This window comes from Melozone crissalis, unplaced genomic scaffold (genome assembly GCF_028551555.1).
Source record: "Melozone crissalis strain CALT ecotype California unplaced genomic scaffold, PUWL_Pcris_2 ptg000547l_1, whole genome shotgun sequence".
Classification (NCBI taxonomy): domain Eukaryota; kingdom Metazoa; phylum Chordata; class Aves; order Passeriformes; family Passerellidae; genus Melozone; species Melozone crissalis.
In genome coordinates this window covers 7,699-26,260 of record NW_026536243.1, presented here as the reverse complement: position 1 = coordinate 26,260, position 18,562 = coordinate 7,699, and the positions used below count along the sequence as shown (strand labels likewise).

Sequence of the window (18,562 nt, the reverse complement as noted above, 5' to 3'; positions counted from 1 at the left end):
ACCAGAGGGTAGAAGAAGACCCTCCTAGCAACAATTGGAGCATGCGCCAAGGGAGGAACACGTCTACGGAAATGGACCTGGATAAAAGGGAGACTTGTGAGATACTGAGCGCGGCAGTTGGTGGAGTTGGACTCCCCTGTCGCCCAGCGCTGCTTTGCTTATTACCTTTGCTTGCTGTAATTAATAAATTTCAGTTAGGCAACTTAATTCGTTGTGGAGTTAAATCCATAACAATCAGGGTGCGGGATTGGGATCCAAAGCCAGGATCAGGAGCTGGGATCAGGATCTGAGATCCAGGATGAGGATCTGTGAGCTGGGATTGGGATTGAGATCCTGGATTCTGCATTGGGAGCTGGGATTGGGATTTGGGATGTGGGACGCAGGATTGGGAGCCAGGTTTGGGATCAGGAACCAAGATCCAGGAGCTGGGATCAGGGGTGGGAGCTGGGATCTGGGATTGAGATTGGGATTTGGGATCCAGGGGCCAGGATTGGGATCTGGGATTGGGATCCGGGATTGGGATCTGGGATCCAGGAGGCAGGATTGGGATCTGGGATCTAGGATTGAGACCCAGGATTGGGATCTGGGATCCAGGATTGGGATTGGGACCCAGGATTGGGATCTGGGATGCAGGATTGGAATCTGGGATCCAGGATTGGGATCGGATCCAGGATTGGGATCTGGGATCCAGGATTGGGATCTGGGATCCAGGTTTGGAATCTGGGATCCAGGATTGGGATTGGATCCAGGATTGGGATCTGGGATCCAGGATTGGGATCTGGGATGCAGGATTGGAATCTGGGATCCAGGATTGGGATTGGATCCAGGATTGGAATCTGGGATCCAGGATTGGGATTGGGACCCAGTATTGGGATCTGGGATCCAGGTTTGGAATCTGGGATCCAGGATTGGGATTGGGTCCAGGATTGGGATCTGGGATCCAGGATTGGAATCTGGGATCCAGGATTGGGATTGGGACCCAGGATTGGAATCTGGGATCCAGGACAGGGATGCGCCAGATCCGGGCCCCACTGTGAGGCGCTGGGGGAGGTTGGGCTGTGCTGGGGGATTTAGGCGGGACATGGGCTGGGTTTAGGGCTGGGAGCGGTTTAAGCAGGGCTGGGAGAGCTTTTAGGCTCAACTGGGAGAGGTTTTAAGCTGGACTTTGAGATATTTTAGGCTCGACAGGGAGAGCTTTTAGGCCTGGTGAAGGTTTTAGGCGGGACTGAGAGGCTTTAAGGTGGGACTGGGCTGTTGGGCAGGGCTGAGCAGAGCTTTAGGCCTGGGAGAGGTTTTAGACAGGACTGGGGCTCTTTTAAGCCGGACTGGGTTGGATTTTAGGTGAGAATTGGGACCTTTTACAACTGGTGAGGATTTAAGTCGGGACTGGAGGACTTTTAGGCCAGGGAGAGATTTTAGGTGGGACTGAGCGAGGTTTTAGGCCTGGGAGAGGTTTTAGGCCGAACTGAGGAGTTTTTAGAGCTGGTGAAGCTTTTAGGCTGGACTGAGGAGCTTTTAGGCCAGGCTGGGAGGTTTTAGGCTGGATTGAGGAGGTTTTGGGCAGGACTGGGACAGGTTTTAGGCTGGATTCGGGACCTTTTAGGACTGGTGAAGCTTTAAGCCAGGACTGGGGCACGTTTAGGCCCGGGAGAGATTTCAGGCCGGACTCAGCCTGGCTCAACCTCCTGCTCTGCTGGCAGGGAAATGTCTTCCCTGGAATGTTTTCTTATGGAATGTTTTCACTGGAGTTTTTCCCATGGAATGTTTTCTTATGGAATATTTTCACTGGAGTTTTTTTTCCCTGGAATGTTTTCCCTGGGATGTTTCCCCTGGGATGTTTTTCCCCTGGAATGTTTATTATGGAATGTTCTTCCCCCCAGAATGTTTTCCCCCGGAATGTTTTTTATGGAATGTTTTCACTGGAGTTTTTCCCCTGAAATGTTTCCCCTGGGATATTTTTCCCCTGGGATGTTTTTCCCCCGGAATGTTTTCACTCCGTTTCTACCTCTCGTTGCTTTCATTAAAACCGAGTTTAAACTCCAGCCTTGACTTTTCCTCCTTCTCCTGTTCCCGTTCCCGCCGGCTCCGGGCAGGATGGGGTTAAATCCTTGGAGGAGATAAGCGGGAATTCTTCGGGAATTCTCTGGGCAATCTCCACAGCCCCAAGGCCATTCCTCCTCCTCACATTCCAGGGGGAGTTTCTATGGAATCCACCCCCAGATCCAGGGAATTTTGGGGGCTGAATCTTGATTTGAATTCCAATTAAAATCCCAATTTTAATTCCAATTAAAATCCCAGTTAAAGTCCCAATCTGAATTCCAATTGAAATCACAATTTGAATTCCAATTAAAATCCCAATTTTAATTCCAACTAAAATCCCAATATGAATTCCAATTAAAATACCAGTTAAAGTCCCAATCTGAATTCCAATTAAAATCACAATTTAAATTCCAATTAAAATCCCAATCTGTATCCCAGTTAAAATCCCAAATTGAATCCCAATTTTATTTCCAATTCAAATCCCAATTTGAATTTTTCCAGGGGCTTTTCCCGAGGCTCCTTCCAAAGGTTCTGGACCCTCCTTTCCCTCTTTTCCCATTTCAGGCTCCCTGAGCCCCTCTGGCCCCTAAAACCCCGGAATTCTGGAAAAACTGGGATGGGAAAAGAGCCCTGAGGGGTTGAAATCCCAGGAATCCCAAACTGGGATCCACCAGCCGGGAAATCCCGGAGCAGGATTTGGGATCAGCTCCAGGGGCTGGGAATTCCCAGGGATGGGGATGATGAGGAGGAGGAGGAAGATCCCGGGATCCCCAAAATCCGGGAATGAGCTGAGGACACAGCCCGAGGGGGGCTCTGCTCCCTCAGATTCCTGGGAATTTTTAAATTCCCTGGGAATGGGATGGGGGGGCTGAGGAACCTCGGGATGTTCCTGATCCTGTGGGAATCCCATCCCTGCCCTGGGATCACCGGGACCACCCCGGGATCCAGGTGGGACCCGGCCCCAGATCCAGGGAATGTTCCCAGGATCCCTGATCCAGGCCCAGATCCAGGAATCCCATCCCAGCTCAGAGATCCTGCCCCAAGCCCAGGAATCCCATCCCGGTTCCAGGAATCTGATCCCTGATCCCTGTTCCAGATCAGGAATCCCATCCCAAACCCATGAATCCCATGCCAGACCCAGGAATCGCACCCCAAACCCAGGAATCCCATCCCAGCTCAGGAATCCCATCCATAATCAGGAAATCAGGAATCCCTTCCCAAACCCAGGAATTCCATCCCAGATCCCCGTCCCAGGTCCAAGAATCCCATCCCGGACTCAGGAATCCCATCCCAGGTCCAGGAATCCCATCCCAAACCCAGGAATCCCATCCCTGATCCAGGATTCTCATCCCTGATCCCTGTCCCAAACCCAGGAATCCCATCCTGGATCCCTGATCCAGATGAGGAATCCCATCCCAAACCCAGGAATCCCATCCTAGATCCCTGTCTCAGGTCCAGGAATCTCATCCCAGATCCCTGAATCCCATCCCAGACCCAGGAATCCCATCCCAGATCCCTGTCTCAGGTCCAGGAATCTCATCCCAGATCCCTGAATCCCATCCCAGACCCAGGAATGCCACCTGAGATCCAGGAATCCCATCCCAGATCCCTGAATCCCATCCCAAACCCGGGAATCCCATCGCAGATCCCTGTCTCAAACCCAGGAATCCCATCCCAGATCCCTGAATCCCATCCCAGATCAGGAATCCCATCCCAGGTCTGTTTCCCACATGAGATCCCCAAATCCAGGGGCCATTCCCAGCATCCCCATTTTCCAATGTCTGCCCCAAACCCATCCCCTATTCCCGCTCCAAATCCAGGGATCAGATCCCAAACCCATGCCCTAGTCCTGCCCCAAATCCAGGGATCAGATCCCAAACCCTATTCCCACTCCAAATCCAGGGATCAGGTCCCTGCCCCAAATCCAGTGATCAAACCCGAAATCCATCCTCCATCCCTGCCCCAAATGCAGGGATCAGATCCCAAACCCATCCCCTATTCCTGCCCCAAATGCAGGGATCAGATCCCAAATCCATCCCCTATTCCCACTCCAAATCCAGGGATCAGACCTCAAATCCATCCCCTATTCCCGCTCCAAATCCAGGGATCAGATCCCAAATCCATCCCCTATTCCCACTCCAAATCCAGGGATCAGATCCCAAATCCATCCCCTATTCCCACTCCAAATCCAGGGATCAGACCTCAAACTGATCCCCTATTCCTGCCCCAAATCCAGGGGTCACATCCCAAATCCAGGGGTCAGATCCCAAACCAATCCTGCCCCCAAATCCAGGGATCAGATTCCAAACCCATCCCCTATTCCCGCCCTCAATCCCTGCCCCCGTTCCCAATCCCATCCCCAATTCCCGCCCCCAATCCCAGTCCCCGTTCCCGACCCCATTCCCGATCCCGCCCCTTTCCCCTCCCTGGGGGCGGGCTCGGGATCGGCCGCTCCTTTTCCAGCCCCGATCCCAAATCCCGGTGTTTGGTGGCCGCGCTCCTCCTGCTCTTCCTGCTTTTCCCTTTTTTCCCTCTTTTCCACTTTTCCCCTCTTTTCTCTCTTTTCCTCCTTCTCCCGTTATTCCCACTTTTCCCCCCTTTTTCAACTTTTCCCGTTATTCCCGCTATTCCCGTCTTTCCTTCCCGCTATTCCCGGTTTTCCCCGCTCTTCCCTTTTCCCCGTTTTCCCCGGTTTTTCCCGTTTTTCCCGGTTTTTCCCGTTTTTCCCCGCTCGCTCCCGCCGGGAATCCCGCGCGCTGCCCCCGGGGCGGTTTCGGGGCCGCGGGGCCGGAGCGGGGGCGCCGCTCCCGGAGCTGCTCCGGGCTCGGAATTCCGGGAATTGGGGGCGCTGAGCCCGGCCCGGGGAACATGAGAGGTGAGCACCCGAAATCCCAACCGGGGGGATCCCAAAATCCCACCCGGGAATCCCAAAATCCCACGCCGGAATCCCAAAATGCCACTGGAAGGGGATCCCAAAATCCCAAATCCCCTCCCCCAAAATTGGAGGGGAACCCAAAAACTCACAGGAGGGAATCCCAAAAACCCACCCGGGAGAATCCCAAAATCCCACTGAGGGAGGATCCCAAAATCCCACCGAGGGAGAATCCAAAAATGCCATTGAAGGGGATCCCAAAAACTTACAGGGGGAATCCCAAAATCCCACTTGGGAATCCCAAAATCCCTCTCGGGAATCTGAAAATCTCACCAAAAACCCACCTGGAAGAATCCTAAAATCCCACTTGGGAATCCCAAAAACTCACCCGGGAGAATCCCAAAATCCCACTGGGAGGGGATCCCAAAAACTTACAGAGGGAATCCCAAAATCCCAGAAAGGAGATCTCAAAATCCCACTGAGAGGGGATCCCAAACACCCACTCACGAATCCCAAAATCCCATTAGAGGGGATGTCAAAAACTTACAGAGGGAGAATCCCAAAATCCCACCCAGGAATCCCAAAATCCCACCCAGGAATCCCAAAACCTAGCTGGGAGAATCCCAAAATCCCACTGGGAGGGGATCCCAAAATCCCACTGGGTGGGGGGGATCCCAAAAACCTACCCAGGAATCCCAAAATCCCACCCGAGGAGAAACCCAAAATCCCACTCGGGAGTCCTAAAATCCCACCTGGGAATCCAGAAACCTAGCTGGGAGAATCCCAAAATCCTGCCGGGAGGGGATCCCAAAATCCCACTGCGGGGGGATCCCAAAAACCCACCCGGGGACAATCCCAAAATCCCACTTGGGAATCCTAAAAACCCACCCGGGAGAATCCCAAAAATCCCACTGGGAGGGGATCCCAAAAACACCTGGGGAGAATCCCAAAAACCCACCCAGGGAGAATCCCAAAACCCACTTGGAGGAATCCCAAAAATCCATGGGTGGGAAGGAGATTCCAAAACCCCACTCAGGGGGGAATCCTAAATTCCCACTGGGGATATCCCAAAAATCCACTGGGGGGAGAGGGGGATGGGATTTGGGCTCCCAGGGATCCCTAGAACAGGATTTGGGGTCTCAGGGATCTCTGGAATGGGATCTGGGCTCTCAGGGGTCCTTGGGATAGGATTTGGAATATCAGGGATCCCGGAATGGGATCTGGGATATCAGGGATCCTTGGAACGCGATCTTGGAGCTCAGGGATCCCGGGAACAGGATTTGGGATCTCAGGAACCTGGGATGAGATTTGGGATCTCAGGGATCCCAAGATGGGATTCAGGATCTCAGGGATTCCTGGATAGGATCTGGACTCTCCGGGGTCCCTGGAATGGGATTTGGGATCTCACGGATCCTTGGAGTGGGATTTGGGATCGCAGGGATCCTCGGGATGGGATTTGGGATCGCAGGGATTCGGGACGGGATCTGGGTGGGATTTGGGATCGCAGGGATCAGGGATGGGATCTGGGTGGGATTTGGGATCGCAGGGATCAGGGATGGGATCCGGTGTCCCTGACCCCGCTCTCGGTTCCCGCAGAGGCCGTGGCAGCCGAGGAGGAGGAGGAAGAGGAGGAGGCGCGGCCGCCCTTCGGCCCCAAAGGGGGTGGTGAGTGCAGGGGTTTGGGGTCAGGTTCGGGGTCGGGGGTTGGGTTTGGGGTCGGGTTTGGGGTCAGGGTTTGGGGTTTGGGGTCAGGTTTGGGGTCAGGGTTTGGGGTCAGGTTCAGGGTCGGGGGTTGGGGTCAGGGTTTGGGGTTTGGGGTCGGGTTTGGGGTCAGGGTTTGGGTCAGGGTTTGGGGCCGGGGTTTGGGGTCAGGTTTGGGGTCTGGGGTCGGGGTTTGGGGCCGGGGTTTGGGGTCAGGGTTTGGGGTCGGGGTTTGGGGTCAGGGTTTGGGGTTTGGGGTCAGGGTTTGGGCTCAGGGTTTGGGGTTTGGGGTCGGGTTTGGAGTTTGTGGTTGGGTTTGGGGTCAGGATGTGGGGTCGGGTTTTGGGTCTGGGGTCAGGGTTTGGGGTCAGGGTTTGGGGTCAGGGTTTGGGGTCGGGGTTTGGGGTCAGGGTTTGGGGTCGGGTTTGGGGTTTGGGGTCAGGGTTTGGGGTCAGGGTTTGGGGTCAGGGTTTGGGGTTTGGGGTCAGGTCTGGGGCCGGGTTAGGGGTTTGTGGTCGGGTTTGGGGTCAGGATGTGGGGTCGGGTTTCGAGTCTGGGGTCGGGGTTTGGGGTCAGGGTTTGGGGTCAGGGTTTGGGGTCGGGGTTTGGGGTCAGGGTTTGGGGTCAGGGTTTGGGGTCGGGGTTTGGGGTCGGGTTTGGGGTCAGGGTTTGGGGTCAGGTTTCGGGTTTGGGGTCAGGGTTTGGGGTCGGGTTTGGGGTCAGGGTTTGGGGTCAGGGCCGTTGGGAGCGGCCCCATCCCAACGCCGAGATCCCTTCCAGGCCATTCCCGTTCCCAGTCCCGGTCCCGGTGCCGCCGGGATCCCGGGCTGGGCGCCGCCGTGCGGATCCTGTTCGGGATGGCCGCGATGATCCTGGCGGCCGTGGCCACGCTGGGAACGCTGGGTGAGCGGGATTGGGAACGGGAATGGGATTGGGATTGGGGATCACAATTAGGATCCTGTTCGGGATGGTCAGGATGATCCTGGAGGCCGTGGCCGCACTGGGAACGCTGGGTGAGCGGGATTGGGGTTGGGAATGGGATTGGGATTGGGGATCACGATTAGGATCCTGTTCGGGATGGTCAGGATGATCCTGGAGGCCGTGGCCGCACTGGGAACGCTGGGTGAGCGGGATTGGGAACGGGAATGGGATTGGGATTGGGGATCACAATTAGGATCCTGTTCGGGATGGCCGGGATGATCCTGGAGGCCGTGGCCACACTGGGAACGCTGGGTGAGCAGGATCGAGGTTGGGAATGGGATTGGGAATGGGGATGGGATTGGGATCAGGATTGAGATGGGGATTGGGGTTGGGATTGGGGTTGGGATCGGGGTTGGGATTTGGATCAGGATCCTCTTTGGGCTGATCCTGGCCACCGTGGCCACACTGGGAGCGCTGGGTGAGTGGCATGGGGAACGGCATCGGGTTTGGGGTCAGGATTGGGGTTGGGATCGGGATTGGGATCAGGATCAGGATTGGTGTTGGGATCAGGATCCTGTTCGGGATGGCCAGGCTGATCCTGGCTGCCGTGGCCACGCTGGGAGCGCTGGGTGAGTGGGATCGGGATCAGGATTGGGATTGGGTTCAGGATCGGGATCAGGGTCCTGTTCTGGATGGCTGGGCTGATCCTGGGAGCGCTGGGTGAGTGGGATCGGGATCAGGATTGGGATTGGGTTCAGGATCGGGATCAGGGTCCTGTTCTGGATGGCTGGGCTGATCCTGGCTGGTGTGGCCACGCTGGGAGTGCTGGGTGAGCCGGATTGGGATCGGGGTCAGGATTGGGTTCGGGATTGGGATCAGGATCAGCATCGGGTTCGGGATTGGGATCAGGATCAGCATCGGGTTCGGGATTGGGATCAGGATCCTGTTCGGGACAGCTGGGTTGATCCTGGCCGCTGTGGCCACGCTGGGTGAGCAGGATCAGGATCGGGATTGGGAAGGGGATTGGAATTGGGATTGGGTTTGGTGTAGAGATTGGAGTTGGGAACGGGATTGGGGTTGGGATTGCGACTGGGGTCAGGATCATGATCGGGAACATGATTGGGTTGATCCTGGCCGCCATGGCCACGCTGGGAGCGCTGGGTGAGTGGGATTGGGATGAGAATTGGGATTAGGGTCAGGATTGGAGTTGGGATCCGATTCAGGTTGGGATTGGGACCGGGGTTGTGATTGGGAGTGGGGTCGTGGTCGGGGTTGGGATAGCAATCAGGATTGGGATGGGGATTGGGATCAGGGTCAGAGTTGGGGTCGGGATTGCCATCGGGGGTTCCGGGAATACGATCGGGGTGGGACTCCCAGAGCTCCTGGGATCCCTCGGGAATTATCCCGGGATGGGGGGGATTGATCCATGGACACCATGGGAATCACCTGGAGGGGGATCCCAGAGATTCCCCGGCAGATCCCAGGGATCTCCCATTCCCAAAGGATCAATCCTGGAGGATGTTGGATTCCAGCAATTCCCAGGGGGATCCCAGGGATCCCACATTCCCAAGGGATGGAATTCCCAAGGGAGTTGGACCCCAACCCCTCCCAGGTGATCCCCAGGGATCTGCCATTCCCAAGGGATCAATCCTGGAGGATCTCTGGCAGATCCCAGCCCCGGGAATGCCCATCCCGATCCCGCGGCATTCCCACATTCCCGCATTCCCGGGCAGCGTTCCGGAGGGTCGATTCCATCTCCGCGGATATCAGCTCAGCCCAGGCCTCGTGGGAGCGCGGGATCCTCTCCCTGCACCAGGAGCTCCAGGCAAGGGGTGAGATTTCCAGGGATTAATCCCCCTTTTCCTGGGATCCCCTCCTTTCCCAAGATCCCTCCCTTTTCCAGGAATTCCCTTTTTTCAGGGACTGAGTGAGCTTTCCCAGGCATTGCCCCTTTTCCAGGGATTCCTCCCTTTTCCTGGGTTTCCCCCTTTTCCAGGGATTCTCACTTTCCCAAGGATTCCTCCTTTACCAGGGATTCTCCCCTTTTCCCGGGATTCCTCCCTTTTCTAGGGATTCTCCCTTTCCCAGGGATTTCCCTCTTTCCCAGGGATCTCTCCCTTTTCCCGGGATCTCTCCCTTTTCTATGGTTCAATCCCATTCCCAGGGATTCCCCCTTTTCCAGGGGTTCTCACTTTTCCCAGGATTCCTCCCTTTTCCAGGGTTTCAAACCTTTTCCAAGGATCCCTCCTTTCCCAGGGATTCCCCTTTTTCCAGGGATCCTCCCCTTTACAAGAGATTCCCCTTTCTCCAGGGATTTCCCCTTTTCCAGGATCTCTCCCTTTCCCAGGGATTTCCCCTTTTCCAGGGATCCCTCCTTTTCCAGTTCCCCGCTTTTTTTCCCAGGATTTTGGGCAGATCCCGAGGGTGGGGTTGGTGGGGGTGGGGCTTTGGAGAAGATCTCCCAGTGCCCAGCACCAGGATCATGGAATCCTCCAATTCCCAAGGATTAGGGTGGGAAGGGATTTGGGTGGGATCAAGCTGGAATTTCCACAGCGCCCATCTCTGCGGTGATGGAATCCTGGAATTCCGAAGGATTTGGGTGGGAAGGGATTTGGGATCCGGCTGGAATTGTCCCAGTGCCGGTTTCTGGGATCGTGGAATCCTGGAATCCCAGAATTCCGAAAGATTTTAGCGGGAAGGGCCCTCCAGGCTCCATCCCGGGCCCCTTCCTGAGCCCAGGCTGCTCCAATTCCCGGCTGGCCCGGCCTGGAGGGGAATCCGGGCACGGAGAGGGAAGAGGAGCGCTCTGGGATTGGGAATGGGGCCGGGAAAACAACGGGATAGCGGGATAACAACGGGATAGCGACAGGACAGCAATGGGATAAAGATGGGATAACAATGGAATACCGAGATAACAGGATAATGGGATAACGATGGGATAAGAACGGCATAATGGGATAACAATGGGATAATGGGATAACGGGATAGGGGGATAACAATGGGATAAGGACAGGATAACTGGGATAGCAATGGGATAACAATGGGATAAAAGTGGGATAACGGCAGGATAACAAAGGGATAATAATAGGATAACAATAGGATAACGGGATAACAACAGGATAACAAAGGGATAACAACAGGATAGCAACGGGATAACAATGGGATAATGGGGATAATGAGACAATGGCGTAATGGGATAACAGGATTGTGGGATAACGGGATAAGGGGATAACAATGCAATGGGTTAGCGGGGTTACGGGATACTGGAGTAATGGCATAATGGGATAATGGGATAGCAAAATAGTGGGATAATGGGGTAACGATGGGATAACAATGGGATAATGGGATAACGGGGTAATGGGATAACGTGGTTATGGGATAACAGGATATTGGGATAAAGGGAAGACAGGAAAAAGGGATAACACAATAACGGGATAATGGGATAACAAAATAGTGGGATAATGGGGGTAGCGATGGGATAACAATGGGATAACGGGGTAACGGGATAACGTGGTTATGGGATAACAGGATATTGGGATAAAGGCAAGACAGGAAAAAGGGATAACACAATAACAGAATAATGGGATACTGGGATAATGGGATAATGTGGTAATGGGATAATGGGATAAGGGGATAGCGGGATAATGGGGTGATGGGATAATGGGATAATGGGATACCAGGATAACGGTAATAGGATACCGAGGAAAATGGGGTAATGGGATAACAGGATAGTGGGATAATGGAGTAACGGGATAGTGGGGTACCAGGATAACGGGAAAACATCTGGATCCTGTCCCCGTCTCAGGCAGGAGAAGCAGCTCCGGGAACGGCTCCGTGTTCTGGGACGCAGCGGCGCTGGGCCGGGAGCTCTCGGAGCTGCAGCGGGAGCTGTCGGAGCTGCGGGAGACGCTCCAGGCGCAGGAATTCCAGCTGGAGCAAACCGCCCGCAGCCAGGCCCGCCTGGCCAGCGCCGGCTCCGACCTCTCCATGGGGCTGGAAATCTGCTCCGATTCCCTGGGGAGCATCGGCCGGAGCCTGGAGCGGCTGCGGGATTGGGCTGGGGAGTGCCAGGGCGGCACCGCCCGCCTGCGGAATTCCCTGCGGGATCTGGCCTGGCGGGAATCCCAGCTTGGAGCGGCGGTGGAGCCGCTGAATTCCAGCCTGGCGCAGAATTCCCGGCGCCTCCGCGAGCTCCGGGAGAACGCGGCCGAGGGGACGCCGGCGCTGCGGGCGGCGTCGGCCGAGGGGCAGAGCCTGACGCGGCTCCTCGGGACGCTCCGCGCGGATTCATCCCGGAGCGCGGATCGGCTCCGGAGCTTCCAGGCGGGGCCGGGCCCGGCCACGCGGGAAACCTCCCGGAATTCCGAGGGGCTGCAGGAGCCGGCGGCGCATTTGCTGGCGCCGCAGCCGCGGCTGGACGGGGCCGCGGCGCAGCTGGAGGAGCAGCGGGACGGCGCGCGGGAGCCGCGGCGGCGCCGCGCCCGGGAAGGGCGGCGCGGGCAGGAGCGGCCGCGGGAGCTGCGGTCCCGGCTGGAATCGCTGCGGGAGGAGCTGCGGAGCGTCGAGGCCGGCGCGGGCGGCGCGGAGGCGCACGTGCGAGCCACGCTGCGCTTCCTCGAGGCCGCGCGCGATTCCTGCGGGCGGGAGCCGCGCGGGCACGGCCGGGAGCTGCGGGAGATGAGCAGGGACGCGGCGGCGATCCGGGCGGGAACGGAGGAGCCGCGGGAGCGATCCGGGATCCTGGCAATGCGGCTGGAGCCGGGCGTGAGGAACCCGAGCCTGGCCGTGCGGGAGATGAGGGCGGTGGATGCGCGGCACGGGGAGATGCTGCGGAATGCCAGCGAGATCCGAGGTCAGCGCGGAGCCGGGGAGGGAATGTGGATTTTCCCGGGATGGAGCGGGATTGGGGCGTCCTGATCCCTGGGAATGATCCTGGGCAAGGTCTGGGATGGGCTGGGAGTGTTCCATGGATGTGGGGCTGTCCCTGGGATAGGGTGGGATTTCTTCTTGGGATGGGGTGGCATTTTGGGAATCCTGATCCCAAGGAATGTGGAGCAAGATCCAAACCCTGAGGTCTGGGATGGGCTGGGATCATTCCATGGATATGGGGTTGTCCCTGGGACAGCAGGGCGGTGACAGTTCTTGGGATGGGGTGGCATTTTGGGAACCCCGATCCCAAATCTGCTGGAGGATCCAAACTTGGAGGTCTGGGATGGGCTGGGATCATCCGGTGGTTTTGGGGTGCCCCAGGGAGAGGCGACCCTACCCTGGATGAGGGGTGGGATTTTGGGAACCCTGATCCCAAATCTTCTGGAGGAGGATCCAAACCCTGAGGTCTGGGATGGCACCGGGATCATCCCGTGGGTTTGGGGCTGTCCCAGGGACAGCAGGGAGGTGACCCTTCTTGGGATGGGGTGGGATTTCTGGGAATCCTGATCCCAAATCTGCTGGAGGAGGATCCAAACCCCCCACTCTGAGGTCAAGGATGGTGCCAAAATTATCCCGTGGTTTTGGGGCTGTCCCAGGGAGAGGCGACCCTTCCGTGGATGAGGGGTGGCATTTTGGAAACCCCGATCCCAAATCAGCTGGAGGAGGATCCAAAACCTCACTCTGAGGTCTGGGATGGGACTGGGATCATTCCATGGGTTTGGGGCTGTCCCCAGGACAGCAGGGAGGTGACTGTTCTTGGGATGGGGTGGGATTTTTGGCATCTTCTGGAGAAGGATCCAAACCCTGACGTCTGGGATGGCACCACGATCATCCCATAGGTTTGGGGCTGTCCTAGTGGGAGGTGACTGTTCTTGGGATGGGGTGGGATTTTGGGAATCCTGATCCCAAATCTGCTGGAGGAGGATCCAAACCCCCACTCTGAGGTCAAGGATGGTGCCAAAATTATCCCGTGGTTTTGGGGCTGTCCCAGGGAGAGGCGACCCTTCCGTGGATGAGGGGTGGCATTTTGGGAATCCTCATCCCGAGCTGGATGGAGGAGGATCCAAACCCTGAGGTCTGGGATGGGCCGGGATCACCCCCTGGATGCGGATCCCCGGGACAGAGGGCGCTGCCCCCTCTGGATGAGCGGTGGGATTTTGGGATTTGGGGATGTCCCGACTCCTTCTGGTGTCACTCCCCCCTGTCCCCTCAGCACGGAGCCAGCGGCTCTTCCCAATCCCCCTGGGTGGAATTCCTGCTTTTCCAGCACCGGAGCATTCCTGGAATGGAATTCCCAGTTTTCTGGGATCAGAGCATTCCCCAGATGAAAGTCCCGGTTTTCCCTGGACTGGAGCATTCCCATTGCCCGTGTGGAATTCCCAGTTTCTCCCGAGACCATTCCCATTCCCCGTGTGGCATTCTCGGTTTTCCTGGGATGGAATTCCCGGTTCTCCTGGCATCATTCCCATTCCCCAGATGAAATTCCCATTTTCCCGGAAGCATTCCCATTCTGTGATGGAATTCTCATTTTTCCCAGGAGCATTCCCATTCCCCATGTGGAATTCCCAGTTCTCCCGGGAGCATTCCCATTCCCCGTATGGCATTCCCGGTTTCCCCGGGAGCATTCCCATTCCCCATGCGGCATTCCCGGTTTTCCCGGGATGAAACTCCCATTTTTCCCGTGACCATTCCTCGTGTGGAATTCCCGTTTTCCCGTGACCATTCCATTCCCCGGGTGCCATTCCCGGGTTTTCCCGTGATGAAATTCCCGTTTTTCCTGTGACCATCCCCACACCCCGCGTGCCATTCCCGTTTTCCCGTGACCATTCCCATTCCCCGGGTGCCATTCCCGTTTTTCCCGGGACCATTCCCATTCCCGCATCCCCTCTTTGTCGTTCCAGGCGTTCCGGGGCTGCCGGGGCCGCGCGGCCCCGAGGGCGACACCGGGCGCGGGGGCGCTCCGGGAGCCGCGGGCCCCGGGGGCGGCCGCGGGGATTGGGGAGCGCCGGGAGCGCCGGGAGCGCCGCCGGGAGCGGCCGGACCGCGCGGGGAACCGGGCCCGAGCGGAGCGCCGGGGAGCCCCGGGCCCCAGGGCGCCAAGGGCGGGATGGGCCTGCCCGGAGCCCGCGGGCAACCGGGGACACCGGGCGGGAGCGGAGCCCCGGGGGCTGAGGGGGCACCGGGGACAGAGGGACAGCCCGGAGCCCGCGGGGAGACCGGGACAGCCGGGGAACCGGGGACAGCGGGGACAGCGGGAATAGCGGGACTGCCGGGAGCACCGGGGCCACCGGGACCGCCCGGGCCACCGGGGCCACCGGGGCCGCCCGGACTCTGACCAGGACGGGGACAGGAGGCACCGGGACCACCGGGAGCGCCCGGAGCCCGCGGGGAGACCGGGACAGCCGGGGAACCGGGGACAGCGGGGGAGCCCGGGGAGAGGGGAGAGCCGGGAATGCCGGGACTGCCGGGACCACCCGGGCCACCGGGACCGCCGGGACCATGACCGGGACAGGGACAGCGACAGGGGACAGCGGGGACAGCGGGGGAGCCAGGAGAGAGGGGAGCGCCGGGACTCTGACCGGGACAGGGACAAGGACAGGGGGACAGGGACAGCGGGGACAGGGAGAGCCCGGGGAGAGGGGAGCGCCGGGAATGCCGGGACTGCCGGGACCGCCCGGGCCACCGGGACTCTGACCGGGACAGGGACACAGCGGTGACACAGGGACATCCCGGAGAGAGGGGGACACCGGAGACACCGGGACCCTGACTGGGACAGCGACAGGGGGACAGGGGGACAGAGACAGGAGGCGGACAGGGACACGGACAGGGGGACAGCAGTGCCACCTCCAGGACAGGGGACAGCGACACACGGACAGGGGACACGGACAGGGGGACAGCAGTGCCACCTCCGGGACCGTGATGGGGACGGCGACACGGACAGGGGACAGCGACAGGGCAGCAGTGCCACCTCCAGGACAGGGGACAGGGACACAGGGACACGGACGGGGACAAGGACACGGAGGGGAGGACAGGGGCAGGGGGCGGCAATGCCACCTCCGGGACCGTGATGGGGACACGGACAGGGGGGCAGCAGCGCCACCCTCAGGACAGGGACAGCGACACAGGGACAGGGGACACGGACAGGGGGACAGCGACACACGGACGGGGGACACGGACAGGGGGGACAGCAGTGCCACCTCCAGGACAGGGGACAGTGACACAGGGACAGGGGGACAGCAGTGCCACCTCCAGGACAGGGGACAGCGACACAGGGACGCGGCCGCGTGTCACACAGGGCGACAGGGGCAGCGACAGCGGGACGGGGACGGGGGGACGGCAGTGCCACCCCCGGGAGGGGACACGGGGACAAGGACAGGAACTGGGACAAGGGGTCCCCAGTGTCACCCCAGGACGGGGACAGGGACCCCAGTGCCAGCCCCGCGGTGTCCCCGCTGTCCCTCCCAGCTCGGGGCCAGGGGCCGGTCCCCGCCCCCGGGAATTCCTTGGGAATTTTGTTGGGAATTTTTCGGGAATCCGGGGGGGTCCCGGCTGGGCCTGGGGGTGTCCCCGAGGTGTCCCCGAGGTGTCGCGGCTCAATAAAGGTCCCTGTGCATCCTGAACTGGGAACGCTGGGAATTCCGGGAATTCCGGGAATTCCGGGACAGCCCAGCGGGAACTGGGAACGCTCTGAGCCCCGGATCCCAAATCTTGGCTTTAGGGGATCCCCAATCCCGAATTTAGGGGATCCCAAATCTTGGCTTTAGGGGATTCCCAAATCCCAGATTTGGGGGATCCCCAATCCCAGATTTAGGGGATCCATCCCCTCTTCCCTCATCCCAGGCTGGGATTCCCAAATCTCGAATTTAGGGGATCCCAAATCCCAAATTTAGGGGTTCCCATTCCCCTTTCCCTCATCCCGGATCCGGATCCCCAATCCCGGTTTTAGGGGATCCCAATCCCGGTTTTAGGGGATCCCAAACCCTGGTTTTAGGGGATCCCAATCCCGGTTTTAGGGGATCCCAATCCCGGTTTTAGGGGATCCCAAACCCTGGTTTTAGGGGATCCCAATCCCGGTTTTAGGGGATCCCAATCCCGGTTTTAGGGTGTCCCCAATCCTGGCTTTGGGGGACTCCAAACCCCGGTTTTAAGGGATCCCAAATCCCGGCTTTGGGGGATCCCAAATCCCAAATTTAGGGGTTCCCATTTCCTTTTTCCTCATACCAGATCCGGATCCCAAATCCCGGTTTTAGGGGATCCCAATCCCGGTTTTAGGGTGTCCCCAATCCTGGCTTTGGGGGGACTCCAAATCCTGGTTTTAGGGGATCCCAAATCCTGGTTTTAAGGGATCCCAAATCCTGGCTTTGGGGGATCCCAAATCCCGGTTTTAGGGGATCCCAAATCCCGAATTTAGGGGGTTCCCATTCCCCTTTCCCTCATCCTGTATCCAGATCCCAAATCCCAGATTTAGGGGATCCCCAATCCTGGTTTTAGGGGATCCCAAATCCCAGATTTAGGGGATCCCCAATCTCGGTTTTAGGGGATCCCCAATCTCATATTTAGGGGATCCCATTCCCCCTTCCCTCATCCCGGGCCGGCATTCCCAAATCCCAGCTTTGGAAGATCCCAAATCCAGAATTTAGGGGACCCCAAATCTCGGCTTTGGGGGGGATCCCAAATCCCAGATTTAGGGGAATCCCAAAATCCGGGCGCGGCCGCTGGGAAAACGGCAGGGAGGGGGGATTGGGATTTGCGGGAATTTGGGGGGGGAATTTCTGGGAATTTTGGGGGGGGGATTTGGAGCATTTTGTAATTTCAAGAATTTAGGGGAATTTTTTGGGATTTTGGGGGGGGGGGGGGATTTGAGGGGGCTGAGAGCGGGAATTCATGGCAGGGATGGGAGCGGGCTGGGATCATCCCGATGGGATTTGGGGGAATTTGGGGAGGATTTGGGGGAATTTCTGGGGGAACTTTGGGGAATCTTGGGGAATTTGGAGGGGCTGAGCCCCGGGAAGGGTTGGGATCATCCCGACAGGATTTGGGGAGCATTTTGGGAGAATTTGGGGGGGATTTGGGGGGGGGGGGGGGGAGCTTGAGCCCTGGGAAGGGGTTGGGATCGTCCCAATGGAATTTTGGGGAGAATTTGGGGGATCCGAGCCCTGGGAAATGCTGGGATCATCCCGACGGGATTTGGGGGGAATTTTGGGGGGGGGGCTGACCCCGAGGACGTGCCAAGAACATCCCCACGGGATTTTTGGGAAACTGGGGAGGAGTTGGGGGAATTCCCTGCTTTTTCCTGTTTTCTGGATGCCCCCCATTTTTTTCCTGGTTTTTTTTCCACTTTTTCCCCCATTTTTCCCCATTTTTTCCCAGTTTTTCCCAGTTTCCCTCTGTTTTCCCATTATTGCCAGTCTCCCTTCATTTTTTCCTCCTTTTCCAGTTTTTATCTCAGTTTTTCCCTGTTTACCCCCTTTTTCCCCATTTTTTCCCTATTTCCCCCCCATTTTTTCCCAGTTTTTCTCTGTTCTTCCCATTTCCCTCACCTTTTCCTGGTTTTTCCCAGTTTTTCTGAGTTTTTCTCCAGTTTTTCCCTATTTTCCCCCTATTCTCCCATTTTTCCCCATTTTTCCAGGTTTTTCCTGGTTTTCCCTGTTTTTCTCTGTTGTTCCCATTTCCCCCCCATTTTTCCAGGTTTTTCCCATTTTCACCATTTTTTTCCTGTTTTTTTTCCCCTCCATTTTTTCCCAGTTTCTCCCAGTTTTCCCCCCATTTTCCCCATTATTTCCAGTTTCTCCCCATTTTTCCTCATTTTCCCGTTTTTCTCAGTTTTTCCCTGTTCTCCCCCCCATTTTCTCCTATTTTCCCCCCCATTTTTCCAGTTTTGTCTGGTTATCCTAGTTTATCACAGTGCTACCCCTATTCCCCCTATTTCCAGGTTTTTCACAGTTTTTCTGCGTTTTCCCCACTTTTTCCCTATTTTCCACTTTTCTTCCCATTTTCCCCTCTTTCCCCCCCATTTTCCAGGTTTTTCCTGGTTTTTCCAGTTCTTCCCATATTTTTTCCCCAATTTCCCCAAATCTGCAGAATTCCAGGGCGGCCCCG

The 18,562-nt window shown here is 57.5% G+C and overlaps 1 protein-coding gene across 1 annotated transcript; it reads left to right on the top strand.

Moving 5' to 3' along the window:
* Positions 1-4,908: 4,908 nt before the first annotated feature.
* LOC128950347 (scavenger receptor class A member 3-like) lies at positions 4,909-15,180 on the top strand. The gene is made up of 8 exons (XM_054295229.1): positions 4,909-4,915; positions 6,509-6,577; positions 7,394-7,516; positions 8,585-8,695; positions 9,268-9,366; positions 11,340-12,386; positions 14,365-14,639; positions 14,725-15,180. Exons 1-8 carry the CDS (start codon positions 4,909-4,911, stop codon positions 15,178-15,180), a joined length of 2,187 nt encoding a protein of 728 aa, XP_054151204.1.
* Positions 15,181-18,562: the final 3,382 nt, after the last annotated feature.